The 23,781-nt window shown below is 44.0% G+C and overlaps 1 protein-coding gene and 1 non-coding gene across 2 annotated transcripts in view; both read right to left on the reverse strand.

Moving 5' to 3' along the window:
* LOC135042967 (uncharacterized) overlaps nt 1-23,781 on the reverse strand; it is a 490,494-nt gene that overhangs the window by 121,898 nt on the left and 344,815 nt on the right. The window contains exons 4-6 of the mRNA XM_063955072.1: nt 21,241-21,599; nt 5,272-5,324; nt 4,429-5,187 (exon numbers count right to left, since the gene is read on the reverse strand). Coding sequence (XP_063811142.1) covers nt 4,429-5,187; nt 5,272-5,324; nt 21,241-21,599 — 1,171 coding nt within the window. The remainder of the gene's footprint in view (nt 1-4,428; nt 5,188-5,271; nt 5,325-21,240; nt 21,600-23,781) is intronic.
* Nucleotides 14,133-14,214, reverse strand: TRNAS-GCU (transfer RNA serine (anticodon GCU)). The gene has a single exon. It is a non-coding gene; the product is annotated as a tRNA-Ser (tRNA).

Here is a 23,781-nt window from a genome sequence, read left to right on the forward strand (position 1 = left end):
TAGAATCCCCAATACTAATAGGTATAAAAGTCAGTCATTTGACATTTACCCCTTGATGAAGTCAGACTGACGAAACGCGTTGGTCACTCCTGTATGACCCTCCATACTAAGATAAGCTATTTTTACATAAAATATATTGTTTATTCTAATTTTCTTTTTTTGATGCTATAGTTCTTACAAAAATATATGTATATTTTTTATATATTATATAAATTTTTTTAGTCCTTTTTAGATTACACCTACAATTCCCACCCCATACTTTTTATGATATGTATGTCTATGCGCTGAAGTTATGTTTTTTTAAACTTTCATATATCTCTTGAAAATAAATTTATTGTCAAAAAATGTTTTTAGACTAAAATCTTTTCATGCTGTGTCCCTATATTTAATTCTATTACGTCTTCTAAAATTTACTTTTTAACACCGTTGGTCGCCTGAACCCCTATTCCCTTGCACTCTATCTTAATTTAATACAGCATCTTACTAATGCTGAAATTTTAGGGGTTGGCTGACGCCCTGTAAGATATAAAGGGAGTGTTTTATTGTCAAATTTAGACTGTGATTCTGGTCTCTCACCCCCACATGTGGTGCTATACTTTTATTACACACACACATATACATACATATATATATATATCTCATAACGCGGTCCTAGACCGGAGGTATATATTAGAATACTTGTACAATATATTCTATAACAGGTACACTTTTTCTTAACTAACGCTGTCTGTATAAAGACATGTAGAATACTCAAGTGTGTGTAAAGTCACAGCGCTGTATGCAGGTGGCTTTACAAAGGAGACCTTGCCCTGTAGTCCCAGAGACCAGCCACAGCTATGCTCAGAAGATGGCGCCCAGCGTCTCAGTCAGGGAGTGAGGAATAGTGTGAGGCAGCACCAGGGCGGGAAAATCTGCTCAGAGATGGCACCCTGGGCTGGGGGAGGGACTACAGGTCAAGCACCACCTCCCCTATGCTGGACTTCCATTGTACTGTGAGTCTTTTTAAATGGGTTGTTCGTACACCCGACCTGTACTCAGATGCCCCGGTGATCTAGTGGGATCCCTGCTCGGAGACTGTGTCCACGCTAGCGCTACAATTCGTCTCAATAGGTCGCAGACGGAACGCGATTTAATGGCAGGTCCCACCTGGGGAACCCTCTTACCTCCTACCCGTAGTAGCCATGCGAACCAGGAGCGTCTCTGCTGCAAGTCAAGTACCCGGTTACTGAGCCGCAGGAGTGTGCAACGCCGTTTGGGAGGTGATGGAGCTGCAGCGCTGAAGTGTCACCCTGATGTAGAGCGCTGAAAGCCCAGAGAAGAAATCTTATTAGAAACTTTTTCAGGGCTGCCCAGTGCAGTTCTCCTGTTAGGTGACCTGCTGCTGCTGCAGGCACCAACTCGAAACTGAGCTCCAATGCCTGGAGGCGGGATTTACAGAGGAGGCCACAATGCATCCTGGCCCAGCTTAAAGCTTTAGCCTGTTGGTGCCTCTGGATCAAGATCGACTTTACACCCCAATGTTTTTCTGTGGAAACCAATGTATCCTGCTGCAGAAAGCTAATTTAATAAATCAAACTATTCATTAGAAAACATATAAATCAATTCTTACATAATCAAAAGAGCAGCTGAAAACACATTACATGACCTAAAGTATGTGGATACCTAAGCACCACACCCCTAGTTGCATGCTGAATATCTCATTACAAAAAAATCATGGACATTATTAGGTTCCTTTAATCACAAATGGAATAGAGAACCAAGTAAAAGAGAAGACTAGGGATTCCCCAAAGTAACTGTTCAAGGTACTGATGCTGTGAACATGCAACTACTAAGGTACTAGACTACAGTCTGGCAGAAAATTAACAGATTTTACTTATAAGCAACAAAAAGAGGATTTAAAAATAAAACACACAAAAAACTTTTTCTGCAAAACTCTCCCCAGTAACTTAATGTAGTTACCTTTATGCTGGTCAACCAGAGTTAAAATAGCAGCGGAAGAACTTTTAGTAGGGCCAGTAATTCCTGATATATGCCTGAAGCAGCAGAGCTGTAAAATGTTCTTGTCAATAGATAACAAGGAAAGGTGTTTGCGCTAATTCACGTAGTTCAAAGTTAAAATATTAAAAGACTATGATTATTTTGATTGACTAATAAGTGAGTAATGGATAAAGGCAGTCATTCAACTGAAGGAATATACCACCAACATTTCCACTGACAATCCTCAAGATTACTCTTCAGACCTCGCACATTAATAGTTTCCAATAGCCATAACCGGATTTTCTGATAAAAAATATTCTGAAGCTGGGTACACATTGGAGCGATGTTGAGCCGATTTGCGGTTTCGTAATGACATATCGCCTAAATCACAATGTGTACAGGTGATTGTGCACTCTTGCGGTTGCTAGCGACAGACGATAGGTTTGATGTGCTACACATCAAACCTTGCGATATCACTAGGCACCTTGTTTATGCTTATGAAGGACATAACATGATCGTTCTGTCCTTCATAAAACTTGGTCCAGAATTCTAATGAATGCCCGTCACTCCAGTGTGTACCCAGTTTAAAGGAAACTGTACAACTACAGAGTTCAAAGTCATAGCCCCCAGTTGCTTCTATGACTGTAAAATATAAGATTTAAGGATGTCTAGTTTAAGTGTAATTTAACTTATTTGCTACAGTTATCAATAAAATGTCTGTGTTAGACTTGGGAGTTATTTTGGGGCAATAGCTAATCATTGTACTGTTACATGTACAGTAGTAATAAGAAGGCGATATTGCACTAATTGAGTATTCTATAATATTATCGTTTATCTTTTTAATAGAAATGTGTTCAAATTTTTGACAAATAATGACACACACATTTTGGCCTACATGAATTGACCCAGTTTAAAGAATTACAGAGGTCATTACAGGTCAAGTATCATAATAAAAACATAGGGGTCTATTTACTAAGCCCTGGAGAGAGATAATGTTCCAACTAACCAGCTCCTGTAATTTTTTCAAAACCAATCTGTAATTTGACAGTTAGTAGCTGATTGGATAGAGCGTTATCACTTTCCACTTTATCACTTCTGCGGGCTTAATACATCTGCCCCACAGACTATAACATGGCAATTAGGAGCTGTTTGGCTGGAACTACATCGCTCTCTAAGGCTTGGTAAATATCTTTTTCCATTTAAAGTTTATGGTGTTTGGTGTGTGGGAACATTTGCCTCTCTGCTGGAGTGTGCACAGAATTTAGAAGAATTGCAGCTAGAGAAGGAAGACCTGCAGGTTGGCCCATTGCGAAGCTAACCCCAAATCGCATTCACTACACACAATTATCACCTGTCAGGGGTTCCACATCAGCACACAATTCTTTAGAATGTTATTTTAGGTTGTAACATTAACAGCCCATAACTACTGTATTACTCCTACACCATCAAGAAAATGTGTTTTCACTGCTATAGAGTCCAATGGCAGTGTTTTTTTTACACCTCCACAGTGCTTAGTCATGGAATCTATGATGCTCCCAACGAACGGCTTGCATCCAAAGCTAGTCTGCAACTCGCCACTCAGTGTTTGACCAAGGGGAGACTATTTTTACACAATACACTTTCATTACTAGTCGGTCCTGGTCTGTGAGCTTGAGTGGCCTACCACTTTTTGGCCGAGCTGTGATTGCTCCTAGACTTAACAATAACAGCATTTTTAGTTGACTGGTGCACCTCTAGCAGGGCAGACTTTTGATAAACTGAATTATAGGTCAGGTGGCACCCTGTAACAGTGCCACAATTAAAATCACTGAACTATTTATTACAATTCATTCTACTGAGAATACAGTATTTGACTATGGAGATTGCATGGATGCATACTTGATGTTATGCACTAGTTAACAATGGAGCTGGCTGAAATGGCCAAACACTAATTATAAGGGGCGCCCACATACATTTGTCCATGTAGTGTAGGGTAACCATTCAGCTAAGAGTTAGACACCATTTCCCCTCTCACACAAGAATTAGTTGGCTGAGAAATACACACAGATGCAGAACACACAGGCAGACTGCTCTAATTAGCGTTCCCAGTGTATAGTGCTACTTTAAATATACCGTAAGATTTTCCAAGTTTTTCCAGTGTTTATATAATTATAAATTAGAACTTGCCTTTAGCCCCACTAGTTTATGGACACAATATGTATTTATATTTCCCTGACAAGCTCAAAGGTTAATTTTACGATTACAAAACGGACCATACAATTAAAATAAGTTCTACGTCTCACCTGCCTGATATTCACAGCTTCACAGTGGGCATTTCTGACTGGTCACAACAGATGCGACCATGTCAGGGAGAGCCCAGCCCGGTGTGGTTGCATCTGATACGACCACACCAGCCAAGTGGTAAAGTTTCCACACTTCTACATACATATATGGAGTTGCCATTGTACATACCTCTTTGGTTTTTAGGACAGTCTTTGTATCACAAGCAGGAGGTGCCTTTTCAACTTTCTCTTTTTGCCGATCACATACTTGATGCATAAGCTCTTTTTTCACATTACTTTTATTTGCACACTTTTGTGAGCTCTCACACACTTGTACAACCTTTGCACACTCTTGTGCAGACTTTGAAATCTCTTGTGAAGGCTTCTTATATAATTGTGTAGCATTTAGACTTTCTTGTGAAGGTTTCTCATAAATTTGTGAAGTGTTTATACTCTCTTGGGAAGGCTTCTCACAAACTTGTGTAGCCTTTGCACTCTCTTGTGAAGGCTTCTTATATACTTGTGTAGCTTTTACACTCTCTTGTGAAGGATTCACATAAAGTTGTGCAGTCTTTGTACTATCGTGTGAAGACTTCATATATACTTGTCCAGCCTTTGTACTTTCTTGTGAAGGTTTATCACAAACTTGTCCAGCCTTTGTACTCTCTTGTGAAGGCTTCTCACAAACTTGTCCAGCCTTTGTACTCTCTTGTGAAGGGTTCTCACAAACTTGTCCAGCCTTTGTACTCTCTTGTGAAGGCTTCTCACAAACTTGTCCAGCTTTTGTACTCTCTTGTGGAGGCTTCTCACAAACTTGTCCAGCCTTTGTACTCTCCTGTGAAGGCTTCTCACAAACTTTTCCAGCCTTTGTACACTCTTGTGGAGGCTTCTCACAAATATGTGAAGCCTTTGTTTTATCTTGTGCTGGACTCTTAGACTCACTTTCAATCTAGAACCAGGAAAAGAATCCAAATCATCACAGAGAAATTTAATAAGTTTCTATACAAAAATGAAATGTCAGAAAGTCTCTTACCTCAGAGCTGCTGGTGGTTAACGTTATAACAGTGGGACCGGAATTATGGCACACTAATTAAAAGACATAGCAGGATTAGGCAATTTACCAGACTGTATGGTACACATACACAAATGGAGTTTTACAGCATTGGCAATTTGTTTCTCATAAACTAAGCTTTAAGAGATTACTAAATATTGTTTTTTACACTTAAACAGGATAATTTTTAAAATAAAACAGGTTGGATATATGAACTTCTATAGAGGTGCTTTTAACACCGACTCTTTCTGCATCATTGTAGACCTACATACTGTTGAGGACCCTGCTCCTTCCAAGTCTCAGTATGTGACGGTTTCTTTCTATCTTCCACCCTGCATCATGTCTCTTTGCCTTTTATACACAATCATGTCCTCACTAACGAGATCACACATGTGGACAGTTCCCTGTCTCACACAAGAACAGCATATGCATCTCTTGCTATGATCTGTTCAATTATCTGATGATTGATTACAGCTTGTCCTATCCACACACACTTAAAAATGGAGAACATCCTCTAGTAGCAGAATAAAATTTAGTCTGATTGAAATTAGGTCATCACGGATGTTTGCATGACCTAATCACAGCTGCAGCGTTCGCATGTTGCATTTAACTTTTCATTGCAGTCTCCAGCTCCTGCGTGGTGCGCGATTCACATTAGGTGTGATATGTGCACTGCAGCAAAAGCAAATAAGAAGACTGGACCAGGAATGGGGGAAGTATAACAGGGTGGGATGGGGAGACGACGGGATGGAGAGGGGCAGTTGAGGTGACCTAGAAGATGCCAGGTACATTTCCATGTGCAGTTAAAATATGATACACAGTAGATCGTATAAATATACATTTTTAAAAAAAGTAAAAAATTAAGGAGAGTGTGGTTTGGCTCAGTATGGAATAGGTAACACAATGCTTGCTCTACAGCCACATATGTGTGGATACATTTTTATTCGAAGCCCTGAGTCTTCTAATGGGTTTGAGAGTTCTAACACTCCTCAGTTACATACCTCTTCTCAAGGGGTTTTCTGGACCCACAAGGCTCTGCCTGTGCAATAGCTCCAGATCGCGGCTGTAGCTGGCTCTTGGCTCTGTGCTGTGTTCTTCTTCCAGCAGATATGTATGCTGTGTACCCATGGCTTATATGTTTCGTCTTCTGGATCCTTCACGGTGGCCCATCTCATTTACATCTTTCCAGCCCTGAGTACCTTATTCTGTGGCGTAAAAATATTTCTACTGCTGTCTCCAGGTCCGGCTTTACCATTAGGCAGCTTTAGGCAGCTGCCTAGGGGCCCCGGCCACTGGAGGACACCACTGAATTCATCTGGCAAAAAAGTGGATCTCTCTGTATGCGGGCCAGTAATAAACTTACAGATGGGGGATGGAACACATTAAGGAGCATACAAATATATGTGTGTGTGTGTGTGTGTGTGTGTGTGTCTATATATGTGTATATACACATACAATTAAAGGGATGTAGCTTGCAGATCGGCAGACGGGATAATGGCATTCAGAATCGCAGTTCTGGAATGCCGACACCTGTCAGAATGCTGACGCTGGAATACCAACAGCCAGCATCCTGAATGTTAGTATGCCGGGGAGGGTTAGGCTGCTGGAAGGGATGGTTAGTGAAAGGGTAAGGAGTAAAGTTAATTAATTTCATTCAAATTGTCGGTATTATAGTGGTCAGAAAGCTGCAGTCAATATTCTGATAATTAAATATGTCCTCCAGACCCCATATACAGTACTATACAGTATGTACAGTACCAGTCTGGTGACTTTCTATACCATCCGTGAGTGCCGCCAAACGTTTGCAGCCTATATGTAAAGAAAAGATGGCACTCAAGGACTTTTAGTGAAGATGTTGTGACTTTGTTTACTATATGGTTTGTTCCTTTAAAAAACCTTGAATGTTGTCCTCTGGGCAGTGGTGGTTGGGCTGGGAGAAGTTGCGGGGGGTTTGCTGTTTAGGGGGCGCTAGGCTGAAGCTTTGCCTGTGGTGCAGAGAGACCTTGCACTGGCCCTGGCTGTTTCTTGTATACTGTATGTACTGGGTCGCATCCTCCTCTGTCTTTCTCTCTACTGTTGCAGTTTAGGTGCCAGCTGACTCAGCTTGTGTGCAAGTATTGGTCCATATTTTGTTGATTTTCCATTGACTGGTGCTGCTGCTCTTCTTTGTGAACACTTCTGGTGGCCCTTGCACACTCCTTTACATGTACCATGAGGCTGTGTGACTGCCCCTGCATTTCTTCCCTGAGTTTGGCTGTTGCTCCTATTGGTCCCAGAGTGTGGAATTTGACTGTGTGAAATGTCTTCTGCATTGGACTTGCCCTTCTACCATGACCAAGACCTTACAGCCTCTTATTTTTTGCTGGACTTCTGTCCACAACTGCCTCCTGTGTCAACTCCTGGAATATTATCACATCCATTGCAGCTTCCTTATTTTTATGGACTGCAACTGTGTGTTAATCCTTGCTATAATGAGCAAGTCATGCATCAGGTTTCTAAATTGGAAAAGGTTTGCCAATACATCTACTGCAGCACACCTGTTTGATCCTTCCATGCGCACAGTGTATATTAGATATGAGCGGTTTTGGTTCTCTGAGAACTGAAACCCCCTACCCCCCGAACTTAGCATGCCGAGCCCGGCTGGGGGCTTCCAGCCAGATTCGGAAACCAGAACGAGGCAAAACGTCATCATCCTGCTGTCGGATACTCGCGGGTTATGGATTCCATATAAGGAGCCACGCGTCGCTGCCATTTTTACTCCAGTACTGGAGAGTGTAGCGAGAGGATGTCTCTCTCTCCTCAGTGTGCGGGAAAGTGGTGTGGCGACCTGCTCTTATGTGTCATTCCAGTGCTGTCACAGTGGTGTGTCCTGTGCTGCCATAAGTTCAAGGGTACTGCCGTATAAGTCCAGTCCAGTGGTACTGCCATATAAGTCCAGTGGTACTGCCGTAAACTGTTAGTCCAGAGGTACTGCCGTATAGTCCAGTGGTACTGCCGTATAAGTCCAGTGGTGCTGTCCTGTGCTGTGCTGTATATTATTTACACCAAATAAAGGGGTTATTAATATTTAATCGAAAATAATTTTTACAGGCTTTGCCCTGTGTGGTGCAGGGGAATGCTCTCCTGTGCTGCATATTGTTATATAACTCCAGAAAAATAATGGAGAACAAAAATTATGGAGGATAAAATCGTCTGCCGAGGCCGATGCCCAATGTCATAGTAGAGGGCATGTAAAATCCAAAAAGCCAAAGTTCAGTAAAGTGACCCAAAAAAATAAATTTAAGTGGTTTGAGGAGAAACGTAAACTTGCCAATATGCCTTTTACGACATGGAGTGGCAAGGAACGGCTAAGGCCCTGGCCTATGTTCATGACTAGTGGTTCAGCTTCACATGACGATGGAAGCCCTCAGAAAAATGATAAGAGTTAAGCTGGCAAAAGCACAGCATAGAACTGTACGTTCTAAGATGGTATCACAAATCCCCAAGGACAGTCCAAGTGTGTTGGCGGTTGCGATGACCGACATTCACAACACTGGACGGGAAGAGTTGGCTCCTTCCATCATTTGCATGCCCTCTGCAAGTGCTGAAAGGAGCACCCACAGCCTAGTTTCTGGTATTCAAATTGAAGATGTCACTGTTGGAAGTACACCAGGATGAGGATATGGGTGTTGCTGGCGCTGAGGACGAAGTTGATGAAGAGGATTCTGATGGTGATGTGGTTTGTTTAAATCAGGCACCGGGGGAGACAGTTGTTGTCCATGGGATGAATAAGCCCATTGTGATGCCTAGGCAAAATACCAAAAACCCACCTCTTCAGTGTGGAATTATTTGTCCACAAATATGAACAACAGGTGTCAAGCCGTGTGTTGCCTTTTATCAATCCGTAATAAGTAGGGGTAAGTACGTTAACCACCTAGGAACATCCTCCTTTATACATGACCTGCAGCGCATTCATCAGAAGTCTTTGTGAAGTTCAGAAACTTTGGGTAAGAGCGTAAGCAGTCCACTGACACCTAAATCCCTTCTTCCTCTTGTACCCAAGCTCCTGCAAGCCAGCAGGCCATGTCATTGGTATGACTTGACGAGTCCTCTCCTAACTAGGATTCCACCGGAGGATCCTTTAGTGGTATGCCTACTGCTGCTGTGAGTCAATCGTCATCCCAGAGGGAAAGTCGGAAGACCACTTGTACTACTTCAACTAAGCAATTGACTGTCCAACAGTCCTATGTAAAGAAGATGAAATATGACAGCAGTCATCCTGTTGCAAAGCAGATAACTGTGGCCTTGACAGCTATGTCGGTGTTAGACAAGCATCAAGTATCCGCCATTGGTGCAGTGGGATTTAGACAACTGATGGAGGTAGTGTGTCCCCGGAACCTAATCCCATCTAGATTCCACTTCACTAGGAAAGTGATTCCCAGACTGTACAGGGACATTAAGAAAAGTGTCCTCAATGTCCTGAAAAATGCGGCTGTACCCAGTGTCCACTTAACCACGGACAAGTGGAGCAGGGCAAGCTAAGGACTACATGACTGTGACAGCCCACTGGGTAGATGTATTGCCTTCCGCAGCAACAACAGCAGCGGCACCAGTAGCAGCATCTCACAAACACCAGCTTGTTCCTAGGCAGGCTACGCTGTGTATCATCGGTTTAAAAGGCACACCGCTGACATCCTCTTACGGAAACTGAGGGACATCATAACACAATGGCTTACCCCACTTAGACTCTCCTGGGGATCTGTGATATTGGACAATGCCACCAATACTGTGTGTGCATTACATCTGGGCAAATTTCAGCACGTCCCATGTTTTGCACATACAATTAATTTGGTGGTGCAGAATTTATTGAAAAATGACAGGGGCATGCAGGAGATGCTGTCGGTGGCCCGAAAAATTGCGGACCACTTTCGGCATTCAGCCACCTCGTGCCGAAGACTGGAGCGCCAGCAAACACTCCTGAACCTGCCCTGCCATCACCTGAAGCAAGAGGTGGTAACGAGGTGGAATTCAACACTCTATATGCTTCAGAGGATGGAGGAGCAGCAAAAGGCCATTCAAGCCTATACATCCACCTACGATATAGGCAAAGGAGGGGGAATGCACCTGACTCAAGCGCAGTGGAGAATGATTTCAGTCTTGTGCAAGGTTCTCCAACCCTTCGAACTTGCCACACATGAAGTCAGTTCAGTCACTGCCAGCTTGAGTCAGGTCATTCCCCTCATCAGGCTTTTGAAGAAGCAGCTGGAGAAATTGAAGGAGGAGCTAAGACGGAGCAATTCCGCTAAGTATGTGGGACTTGTGGATGGAGCCCTTCAGTCGCTTTGCCAGGATTCAAGGGCGGTTAATCTGTTGAAATCAGAGCACTACATTTTGGCCACCACGCTCGATTCTAGGTTTAAAGCCTACGTTGTATCTCTCTTTCCGGCAGACACACATCTGCAGAAGTTCAAAGACCTGCTGGTGAGACAATTGTCAACTCAAGTGGAACGTGACCCGTCAGCAGCTCTTCCTTCATTTTCTCCTGCAACTGGGGCTGCGAAGAAAAGGATAACATTTCCGAACCCACCCGCTAGCGGTGATGCAGGGCAGTGAGGAGCAAGTGCTGACATCTGGTCCGGACTGAAGGAGCTGCCAATGATTACTGACATGTTTACTGTCATTGCATATGATGCTGTCACCATTGAAAGAATGGTGGAGGATTATATGGGTGATAGCATCCAAGTAGGCATGTCAGACAGTCCGTATGTATACTGGTAGGAAAAATATACGTTATGGTAAGAACTTACCCATTGATAACGGAATGTCTCCTATATCCACAGGTATCGACAGGATAACATTGGGATATGCCGGAGCGACAGTGGAAATGGCACCAAATAGTCACGAGCTTTCTGGCCTCCGAGGATGCATTGGGGCTCCTCTATATAATCCAGCCCACCGACTCAGTCAAATCAGTTGTTTTCACAGCAATCTAGGCAGGAGCATCATGTAGAAACCTATTCAGGTGATAAGAACACACATGCACACCCTTCCATACAAGAGGGAAGAGGTTTAGTGATTGAAAAGATCCTCAAATCAGGTGTGTCAGGGTGGGATCCCTGTGGATACCTGTGGACATAGGAGAAATTCCGTTATCAACGGTAAGTTCTTACCATAACGTATATTTCTCCGGCTGGGTCCACAGGTTATCCACAGGATAACATTGGGATTCCCAAAGCCATTTTTAGTGGTGGGGACGCTCCTGATTAGACAGGAGAACCTTTCGCCCGAATTCCGCGCCATGAGAGGCAAAAGTATCCAAGGCATAATGTATAATGAATGTGTTAATGGAAGACCATATGGCTGCCTTACATATCTGTTCTGCTGAAGCACCATGTTTTGCTGAAAATGAAGGATCTACCTTACGTGTAGAGTGCGCAGAGACATTAGCCGGAGCAGGGAGATCAGCACGAGAATATGCTTCTGAAATTACCATTCGGAGCCATCTTGCCAGCGTCTGTTTACTAGCAGGCCATCCTCTTTTGTGATATCCATAGAGAATGAAGAGAGAATCTGTCTGATGGCATGATGGCACTAGTACGATCTTTGTAGATTCTTAACGCACGGACCACGTCCAGCGACGCTTCTCCCGCAGAAAGTCCCGATACCTGAAAACCCAGGACTACAATCTCTTCGTTAAGGTGAAACTTTGAGACCACCTTCGGAAGATACCCAGATCTAGTTCTGAGAACTGCCTTATTTGGATAAAAGATCAGAAAAGGAGACTTACACGACAGTGCTCCTAAATCTGACACTCTTCTAGCTGACGCCATCGTCCGTAGAAAGAGAACTTTAGCCGTCAACCATTTAAGATCTGCTCTCTTAAGTGGCTCAAACGGAGCTCCCTGAAGGATTTTAAGAACCAGATTCAAATCCCAGGGAACTGCAGGAGGAACACTCCCTGAAAGTACGCACATCCTGTAGGTTAGCAATCTTTTTCTGAAACCATACAGTTAATGCTGATACTGTACTTGAGCTCTCAAGGAAGCTACTTTTAACCCCTTATCCAATCCTGCTTGAAGGAAATCCAAAATCCTGAATACTCTAAAAGATCTTGGATCCATACCCCTTTCACTACACCAAAGAATATAGACTTGCCATATTCGATGATAAATACGAGCTGAAGGTTTTCTTGCTCTAAGCATAGTTCGAATTACCTGTTGTGAAAATCCTCTTGACTTTAGGATAGAGGTTTCAACAGCCACGCCGTCAAAGACAGACGATCCAGATGGCTGTGATAACCTGCATTAGTAGATCTGGACATTGAGGGAGCAGTATTGGAGCTTCCACGGACATCCTTAGTAGATCTGTGTACCAATGCCTTCTGGACCAAGCTGGAGCTATTAGAATTATAGCCCCCTTTGCTTGCTTTATTTTCCTCACCACTCTGGGTAACAGGGAGATTGGTGGAAACAGATATGCCAGATGAAATTCCCATTTCTCTGACAGTGCGTCTACAAGGATCGCCTTGGGATCCTTTGTTTTTGACCCATATATCAGAACTTTGTTGTTCAGATGGGACGCCATGACATCTAACTCTGGCAGACCCCATCTGTTTACTAGAGTCTGAAACACCTCCGGGTGTAACGCCCATTCAGTTTCCTGAATGGTGTGTTGACTGAGAAAGTCCGCTTCCAAGTTCAGCACTCCTGGAACAAACACTGCGGACAATGCTGGAAGATGGAGTTCTGCCCATCTTAGTATGTCAGTTACCTCCTCCATTAACCTTTTGCTGTGAGTTCCTCCGTTATGATTGAGGTACGCTACTGCTGTTGCATTGTCTGAGTGGATCTGGACTGGTCTTCCTTGCAGAATGTCATTTGCCTGAACCAGAGCCATATATATGGCCCTTATTTCCAACAGATTTATTGGCAGGTAACTTTCCCTTATGGTCCCTTTTCCCTGGAACCAGAAACTTTCTAACACCACTCCCCAGCCCTGAAGACTGGCATCTGTTGTCAGGACTTGCCAATCTGTTATCCAAAAGGGTCTCCCCTTGTCTAGATGGTCCGTCTGAAGTCACCAGGTTAGTGACCTTTTTACGTTTACTGGAAGCTTTATCATCTGTCTTTTTATTGTCTGATGTCTTACGTTCCATCTGGTCAGAATGAGGTGTTGTCTAGAGTGGAATTGTGCATATTCCACCATGTCGAATGTTGACACCATCAGACGCATTGATGCATGGACTGATATTGTCTGACTGTGCAACAACTCCTGAGTCATTCTTGCACCTTGGATATCTTTTTCCAAGGTAAAATTATTCTTTGTAGACTTGAATCTAATATGGCCCCCAAATGAATCATCCGTTGTGACGGATTCAAAGACGATTTTTCCCAAGTTATGAGCCATCCGTGTCCTTGTAGACAGACTATCGTCTGTTGGAGATGGCTCAAGAGTAATTCCTGGGATTGTGCCAGGATTAAAAGATTGTCGAGGTATGGAAAAATTCTTATCCCCTGTTTGCGGAGATAAGTTGCCATAACCAGCATAATTTTGGTTAATACCCTGGGGGCTGTCGCTAGCCCAAAAGGCAAAGCCTGGAACTGAAAATGTTGCTGGAGGATGGCAAACCTGAGGTAACACTGATGGGATCGTGCTATGGGCACATGTAGGTAACGATCCTGTATATCCAAAGATACCATGTCATCTGCTGGTTCCGTAGCCAAAACTATGGAACGTAATGTTTCCATGTGGAACCTTGGAACCCAAATGTATTTGTTTAACATTTTGAGATTGAGAATTGGTCGGAATGACCCATTTGGCTTCTGAATCAAAAATAGATTGGAGTAAAAACCCTGTCCCCGTTGCGACGAGGATGGGATTTAAACCCATGCGTGCAGAACACAATGGATTAGCAGTCCATCGTCTTAACCACTCGGCCACCTCATCTGTGTGGGGAACTGGGATAATTACCCCAGACTGAAGCAATTTCTGAACTGCTTTTTGCAGGGCGTTGGCCTTCGACTCTATATGAGACGGGCTGGTGCAAAAAAACCTTTGAGGAGGCTGCCTCTTGAAAACATAACCGAGAGATACCACCTTCTGCACTCAAGCATCTGTCGTCGACTGATGCCATATGTGTGCAAAGTGAAGGCGTCGCCCTCAACCCTGAAGTCCTCCAGGCGGAGGTCGGCACCCTCAGACTGATGGCTTCTGTTCTGGTTTGGAAGCTGGCCGTCTATTGGCCCATTGCTTCCTACCCCTAATTGATTTATTGAACAGGGGTTGCTTAGATTCCTCTTTCCCTTTTGCTCTGCCTTGCCATCGAAATGGCCAAAATTTCAAACCCCTAGGCTTAGCCGGAGACCTGACCTTCTTGGGTTCAGCTTCTGATTCTAGAATATTTGTCAATTGTTTTCCAAACAGAATATCACCAGCGAAAGGCAGAGCTTACAAAACTTTCTTGGATTCTGCATCCGCTTTCCAAATGCGTAGCCAAATTGCTCTGCGAGCGGCTACCGTCAAGGCTGATGCTTTAGAAGCAATCGTACCTATATAAATTGCTGCTTCTTCCAAAATATTGCGCAGCTTGTTTTATACGTCCTAGATGAGACTCCTGCTCCCTGGTAGAAGCAGAGAGGCCATTCTCTAGTTCCTCCGCCCATTCTACCATTGCTTTCGCCATCCAGGCTGAAGCCATAGCTGGCCTTACCACAGCCCCTGAGAGAGAGAAAATATTTTTCAAGAAACCATCTACTCTTCTGTGACCTCATTCAGTGAGGTAGATAGCAATGGTAAAATAGATTTACGCACAAGTCGCACGACATGTGCATCTACTTTAGGAGGAACTTCTCTTTTTGAACAGTCCACAGCTGGAAAAGGATAGTAAAATCCCATTTTTTCGGAATCTTATACTTTTTATTGGGTGTAGCCCAAGGTCCTTCCATAATTTCCGTCAGATCTTCCGACTCTGGAAATTCAGTCCTAACTGTTTTTGGGCATTTAAACATAGGTATTTTAGATTTTGACACTGCTTTGGATGATTCCTCCCGAGACAGAATAGCCTTCATGGCATCAATAAGCTCAGCTACATCCTCTGAGGTGAAACCCTCCGACTGATCATCATATGGGGTATTTGAATACACTGTATCCTCATCTGTTGTATCATTTTGTATAGTCTGTAACATGGATGTATCGACCCTGGTTTTAATAGCCTGGCTACTAAACCATAAGGAGGGAGCTGCATGTATGGGTTAATAGTGTAACCTATTCCCGGGGGTGGACCTGCAGGTGCTAATCTGTCAACTAATCTAGACAAGGTCTGTGCGACCACACCCCTTCTTGCAGGGCGTTGCCCCTCATAAGTAAGATACTGGGCTATTCCATGCAAAGTCCTTATTTTATCAGATAAGCATGTTAAGGGTGTAGGAGTCCCTGTATCCTCGTCACTTTTGCCGCTCACAGACATGGTAAATAATCTGTTTTTTTACAAATACTTCACTCTCTGTGACTGAAAATCACCTATATAGATATAGAAGTGATATAAATCTGACCACAACCCGTGCACCTGAATTGAGGTTCAGAAACAATACTGACAAATAAAAGTCAATCACACTAGCAGTAAGTCACATGTTAAAAATTGTCATATGAGAATATAATCATCCACAAAAATACTTTTCTAGTATGTAGGAGTACAATTACTGTAGTTCTGTTTTTAAACAGCTATTACAACAAGTTTTTCAGACATAATATGCAGAAAACAACAGTACTGTACAGGCCTCATATGCATTGTGTACCAAAATTAACTATTCATACTAACAAGTAGATAGAATCTTAGTACTGTATAACCCTTACTCAGTAGAGTGGGATACAGGGAGACTCACCCCACTTCCAAGATCGATCAATACGCTCGAAAGACGCTACTAGTGTACACTGCCGCTCCGGTAACTGATAAGAGACACAGACGCTCAGTGAACGATGAGTGTATGCAGATGCTCCTGTCTGCGACCTGGTCTCGACGGCAACTCTAGTGTACACAACCGCAGCAGCCTAAGCTGTGACCAAGTACCCTCGTGGTAGCGTCTGAGACGGAAGTGAGGTCATCAGTTCATGGACAGGAGACGCACGGAAACTGGTCATGAACTGGGGGGAGGGGCGACCAGGAGAGCGTCTGACTCTACCTGCTGACAAACTCCAGGGATCACGGCCTCAACCTAGTCCTGGCACCTAGGATCCCTAAAGCACAGCGCTGGAACACTTAAGAGTGGCGGCGCATCAACCACTGTTTATAGTCTCCTCCAATACAGTGCGGCTGTGTCCGGAATCCCCTAGTAAGTGGAACCGATGCCTTACCTTCTCCCCATGCGCCGGCCACAGCCTGGTAACGTCTGCTGGACCTGCTAGAACATCCGTCATAGATGCCCGCCGAGACAGCACTAACACTCGAAGGTAAGCGTTGTTGCGACCCGGTGGAGAGTTGTTGGAGCGACTCTTTCTAGCATGCGTTTAAGACGCTGTTAAGAAAGATCACTCAAAACATAGTAAGACTATAATAATAAAATAATAAAAGCTTAGGACTGCTTTAACAGCAGCCCTGTGACCATGGTCCGGCTCCTGCCGCACCAAACAAAAAACTGATTTGACTGAGTCGGTGGGCGGAATTATATGGAGGAGCCCCGATGCATCCTGGGAGGCCAGAAAGCTCGTGACTATTTGGTGCCATTTCCGCTGTCGCTCCGGCATATCCCAGTGTTATCCTGTGGATAACCTGTGGACCCAGCTGGAGAAAGAGGCAATTTGGAGGCCCTTGCTCAAACTGCCTTTATTTTACCTAAGTTGCCCCCCCTCCAGTGTGTACTCCGAAAGAGTGTTTAGTGCAGCCGGTAACCTTGTCAGCGATCGGCATAGGAGGTTACTTACAGAAAATGTGGAGAAGATGATGATGTTCATCAAAATTAATTATAAATTCCTCCAGGAAGACCTTTACCAGCAATTGCCTCCAGAAAGTACACAGGGACCTGTGATAGTGGATTCCTGTGGGCACGAATTAATACTCTGCAAGGAGGAGGATGTACACGCTGAAAGGGGTGAGGAATCATAGGATGAGGATGACATCTTGCCTCTGTAGAGCCAGTTTGTGCAAGGAGAGATGAATTGGTTCTTTTTTGTTGGGGGGATTAATTGCTTCTTTTTTTGTGGGGGCCCAAACAAACCAGTAATTTCAGCCACAGTCATGTAGCAGACCCTGTTGCTGAAATTACTGATTTGTTAAAGTGTGCATGTCCTGTTTATACAACCAATTCCATCTTGCACATCGTTTTTTTTCTTTGCATTATGTGCTGTTTGGGGCCTAGTTTTTAAAACTGCCATCCTGTCTGCCCTGCAGTGCCACTCCTAGATGGGCCAGGTGTTGGTGCCGCACACTTGTGTCGCTTAGCAAAGTCATCCAGCTACCTCATTGCACCTCTTTTTCTGCTTTGCATTATGTGCTCTTTGGGGCCTAGTTTTTTTAAATCTGCCATCCTGTCCGACACTGCAGTGCCACTCCTTGATGGGCCAGGTGTTTGTACCGCACACTTGTGTCACTTAGCAAAGTCATCCAGCTACCTCGGTGCAACCTTTTGGCCTAAAAACAATATTGTGAGGTTTTCAGAATAGACTGCAAATGAATGGTATTGAGGTTAATAATACCGTAGGATCAAAACTACCCCCAAATTCTGTGATTTTAGTTGTTTTTGTGTTTTTTTCAAAAATCATCCAGATCCAAAACCAAAACCCGAAAGGGTGGTTTTGGCAAAACCAATCCAGATCCAAAACACGTGCGAGGATCCAGATCCAAAACACCAAAAGTGCCCGCCGCACATCTCTAATATTCAAAGGGCAGTGAGAACCCATTTCCAATTCCCGGGTGGGAACCGGGCATTGGCAGTGTGAAAGGGGTATTATAGAGGGAGAGTCCTATAATAGGTAAGGTATGTATATACAGTGTTTCTACTGTTTATATTATAAAGACTGTGGCAGAAAAAATATTATATTAAACAAACAACTTGAGAGCAGCATGAGACAGAGCATATTTAGGTGCAGACACCAACTGTGAAATAACGCCACTGAGGGGTGTCTTCAGAGGAAGCCGGGACACTGCCCTGCAGGGCCACGGAGATTGGGGAGCAGCAGCAACTGATGCAGCTACAGCGTGAGAAGCAAGTACTGGTGTCACAAGAGGGACAGACTAGAGGGAAAACAGAGTCCTAATACCCTGTACAGGGAACTAAGCAGTCTCTATGGGTCTGATTAAGAGGTGGATGCAGTGCCAATGTTTGCACAGTTGAGCAATTTTTTGCTACTGCACACGTGCAAAAAGTGTAGGAAACTCAGTGGCGGAACATGTGAGTGGCGTGCCCAGGTGCTAAAGGATGCTTTGAGCTCCGCTCCGCCGCTCCACCCCATGTTCATAATATTCATATGGCAGAGGGTGAAGGGGAGAGGCAGAGGATGACAGGGAGAGGCAGTCAGTGGGTGACGGGGAGAGAGTGACACCAGGAAAAGGCAGTGGTCGAAAGGGAGAGGGTGACCAGGGAGAGACAGATGGTGACACCAGAGAAAGGCAGTGGGTGATGGGGAGAGGTTGACAAGGATACACAGTGGATGACGGGGAGATTTGACAGAGAGAGGCTGTGGATGATGGGGAGAGGATGTCAAGGAGAGGCAGTGGGTGATAGGGGAAAGCTGTCAGGCAGTGAGTGACAGGGAGAAGGTGATAGGGGGAGGGGGAGAGGACAGGGGGAAGCACTGTGTGACGCTAGGGAGAGGCAGGTTAAAAGGAGAGCATGCCAGGCAGTAAATGACTATGGGGGTGACAGGGAAAGAGTGATAGGGAGAGGATGATATCAAGAGAGAGTGGGTGATAGAGGGAGGTAGTGGATGACAAGGAGAGGTCAATGGAGGCAGCGAGTTACACTAGAGACAGGCAGTGGGTGACACCAGGGAGAGGGTAATAGGCAGTGGACAAAAGGGAAAGATTGACGGGCAACAGGTGATTGAGAGAGGCAATGATTGATGCCAGGGAAAGGGTGACTCAGAGATGCAGTGGGCTACGCTAGGGATGACATTAGGTGACACCAAAGAGAGGGTGACAGGGAGTCTGTGACTGAGATGCAGTGGGTGACATAGTTAGGCAGAGAGTGGGGTGACACGCAGTAGACGATAGGGAGGGGGTGACAGAGAGGCAGTGGGTGATGCTAGGGGTCTAGGTGAGGCCAGGGACAGGTTAGCAGGGAGAGAGAGGCAGTGGGTAACACCAGGGAGAGGGTGAAGGGTGACAGGCAGCTGGTGATGGAGTGAGGCAGAGGGTGACAGGCAACGGGTGATGGAGTGAGGCAGTGGGTGACAGGCAGTGGGTGATGGAGTGAGGCAGTGGGTGATGCCAGGAAGAGTGTTACTGGCAGTGGGTGGGTAACAGATTATAAATAATTTACCTGGTCCAGAACTGCAGAACGCTCCTCTGTGGGATTTACGCCGGTGACTGTCACCAGATGGTGACGTCAGATCCCCAGTGCCGGCAGCAAGGTCAGCCTTAGAAGGAGGAAGCCAAGGTAACAGCTTTACAGAGAGGAGCGGGGAGGAACTGGGAGGAGACAGGATCCTGACATCTTCTCTCCCTCCTTGCAGTCTCATTGTCACTGTGCTCCGGTGATGCTAGGCTGCTCATTAATTATGGAGGGGCTGTCGGCTTGGAGCAGGGAATAACGGCGGGTGGCAGCCGCAGTCAATGTGACTCATTCTAATGCCTCAGGTCTCTTAACTGCAGCGGGCCTCGGTGCAATGCACCGGCTGCAGCGCCACAAGTTCCACCACTGGAAACTCTTAATGACACATGCGAACCTAGATGTACGATGGTATACACATTGCCTACAATGTCGCTATGACTTCACACCATGTCTGTGAACCATGGGCATTTCAGGTTGGAGACTTGAGAGGTGACTGAAGTCATTGCACAAAGAGGTCTTTTTATATAGTTCAGGGGTTTTTGCCTGGTGATCACACTTACCACAGGCAATAATCTTTATGGGGGGGCACATAATTTGAGAGGAGACACCCTTCTTTTAAAATATTATGTCCCCACCTTTTTTTAGGATGTGGGGTTGGGGAGATAGAGGGACTTAAAGTCCTCCCACCCATATTTTTCTATGTTTTAATTATTTTAGAAATGCATTACAGGCGCAAATGTGCACGCCAACATCCCTTACTGATGGTCAGATCAGTGGAGAAAAAGTTACTGTTTTTCTCCCTAAATTCAGGTGCATTGGATGAATCTGGTTCATTCTCTGCTGGTTAGCTGTATGTAGCCCTCTGCAGTGACAGTGTTAAACCTTCTAAATAGTGTAGTAGTGGACAAGAGAAGAAGTTACTCACAGCAACCGATCAGCGTCTACATTTTATAAAATGATAGGTAGAAGCTGGTTTCTATGAGCAACTTCTCCACTCTTCCGAAAGTGTGATATTTTTCCCCCCTAATCCCACCAGCCATCCACAGAAAATGACAAGGTGTGAAAGTGGGATTGCAAAATGGAAATTATTGGAGAAGAGTCGAGAGAGAGCGAAACCCCTGTTCGCTTAGCGCCAGACTGGACGAGCGAGGGCTCTCTCTGGGTGGAACTCTGTGGTAAAGGATGGCATATAGTTTTTTTGCTATAGTACATATAATAAGTACTTATTCACTCTCCAAGTAGCAATACCAAGACTATTCAGTCTACATCTATACATGGGCAGAGCTTTTTCATAATTAATTTTTTTTTATACTAGAACAGTATTATGATCTGTATCTTTATATTGGTATAAATGCTTTTTGGTTGAATCAGTAACAGGACATGTTTATGGCCCCTGCATTTTCATAGAAAATTAATGAGTTGTACCTACAGTATTTGCCTGCTTTGCTTTATGAACTTGCTATATGTTCCTGCTTATATTTGTACGCACCTGTTTGTAAAGCTTTTGCTGTAGAGGTCGTTACTCGAACTTCGTTTTCTTTTTTATAACTCTTCGCAGGTTTACAGTCATATTTCTTGTAATGGGGTTCTGAGGTCTTGTTCTGATAATGTGAGGACTGTCCACGGTCCCGCTGATAGCCTCCATGGTAACCAGAAAATTTGTTATTGCTACTGTTATGATGCCTACCACTATGGTAAGCAGGGTCTCTGTGGTCTCTATATTCCTTATAGTTTCTGTCTTCTAGGAAATCACGGTACGGAGTCTCTGGATATTCCACATATTCATTGTCATTGAAATTTCTGTCATTGCATGGACTGTCATGATATGGGCCATAATTGCCATGTCCTCTGTTAAATCAAATAACAGTTGTGACCACCAGAAATATCATGTTTGTAAAAAAACAAACAAACAGTGTTAGGATGTTAGTATTTCAGCATAGACGTTTTGTGAGAGCGCATTTACTAAACACGTAATTTAACAATGCTTAACATTAATACATATCAATAGCTGCGTAAATAATGGTCATTTTTTATATATATATATATATATATATATATATATATACACACACACATATATATATATATACACATACATACATATATATATATATATATATATATATCTCTATATAGTAGAGGTATCCTTCCCCACCTGTGGCTCAGGTGTTAGCAGCGAAGGAAATGAGGCGGCACTCCATGGGCTTATGCAAAAAACGTTTGTATTCAAAGCATAGTGACAACAAATAACATCGTGTCCAAAGAAACAAAATGCAGGTATCTTACAACGTTTCAAGGCATGGCAGCCTTTTCATCAGGTAAGAAAACCCTGGTGCTGTGAAAAACAGAAAATAAAGAACCAAAAAAGTTTATGCCCACAGAGATGTCCTATTCAACAGTTGAGCCGGCCGGCTATAAACTCACGGTCATCCACATACGCGTTTCTCTGCTTTAATCTGACCTCAGCGGCTTCCTCAGTGTGTACAGTGTGTAAATCTCTGTGGGCATAAACTGCTTGTGGTATGCATAAGTGCATGATGCTATACTAACATCTTGACACCCGGACCACAGTGCTAAGGGGATTAGGGAATTTGCTCCCAGATCTGTGTGTTTCACTAATTGCCTGCTATCAGAGACTGCCTATTAACAAACACTTCTGCTTTTTAAAAAAGACTAACAAATACAGGCTCACACTGCTGTTTTGTCTTTGCATCAATTAATTCTTGGGACATTGCTGCTATTCCATAAAAACTCCGGTTGTATAGGGGTAGAACAACTGAAGGATAAATACATCTTTGCTGCTTATTGAAACAGTCCCATGGACAATTTATTATATATATAACATTGCAGGGACGCCTGCTGTGTTATAGGAGTCACCTGTGAACAGATGCAAGAATTTGACTATTGTTTCTAAGTGGTTGAGAGTATAACATTGTGATATATGGGCTTATTGCATGATAGGAATACTGAATAGTAATTTTATTGCTTTAACCGGCCGGTAATTGGGGGAATTTTTTCCTTTTAATCTTTTTATGTTTTATTATGATATTGAATAAATGTTTCATTTTTGGATGATATGCGCAGTTCCATTTTTTTCTTTCTTCTGATATATTTAATTGGGGTCAGAGAAACCAGGCCCTAGGAACGTGCGGCTACCATCCAATACAATCATTGGCGCCCAATTTTGTTTGTTGTCTAAAAATTGAGACAGCTTGCTTCATCAACCCTCTAAGCTAAGAATACACAACCTGTTATCTAGGTCTGCAACAATGGAACAGGTATCGCAGCAGTTCTGAAACTGGGTCGCGACCAAATCGGCATGGTTTTCAACTTCTGTGGGGTCAGGCTGATGACTCCTCGGATCACTTAGCCAGAGGAATCTGAAGCAAGTTGAACTGTGTGTTATTTCAGACCCCCACCCGTGATCGGCCTCTACAGTCCCGGACCGCAGTCATAGGACACAGCTGGCAGCAAGCAGGACTCTCTCAGTCTGTGGAGAAGGCATAAGTAGGTGCACCTGGGGGAGCTCAAAATATGGGATGATGGATGTAGAGGAGGGGAAGAAGCAGCAGCAGGGTAGCATGAGGGGAGAGACTGGAGCACTGACAGTATGGTATGTGCTTGTGGCTAGGGGAACACACTGTGGGATGTGGTGTGGAGGGGGAACAGAGAAGCACAGTGTGGGATGTGTAGGGGGAACAGGGGAATACACATTAAGTAAACAGCCACTGTCACCCCTAAGCCTTCACCATAAGGCTAAACTTAACATTTGCATGAATGTATTAAAAAAACACATGCAGGGATAGGAGCTTGATCCTGCATTGAATAAGAAACAAAGTGATGTAATTAGCAGTCACTTCACTTCTGTTTTGTGCATCCTCAGTGCTACTGTGTATGTGTGGTCTGCTGACCATGCATGTGTGCTGGACATTCTGCAGTAACTTGCTAAGGTCCTGTAATAATTTTTATTGTCAGATGTTGCAGTAGGGAAAACTGAATAGAATGAAACTGAATAGAATGGATGTAAGTC

The sequence above is a fragment of the Pseudophryne corroboree genome, chromosome 2 (assembly GCF_028390025.1).
Source record: "Pseudophryne corroboree isolate aPseCor3 chromosome 2, aPseCor3.hap2, whole genome shotgun sequence".
Taxonomy (NCBI): Eukaryota; Metazoa; Chordata; class Amphibia; order Anura; family Myobatrachidae; genus Pseudophryne; species Pseudophryne corroboree.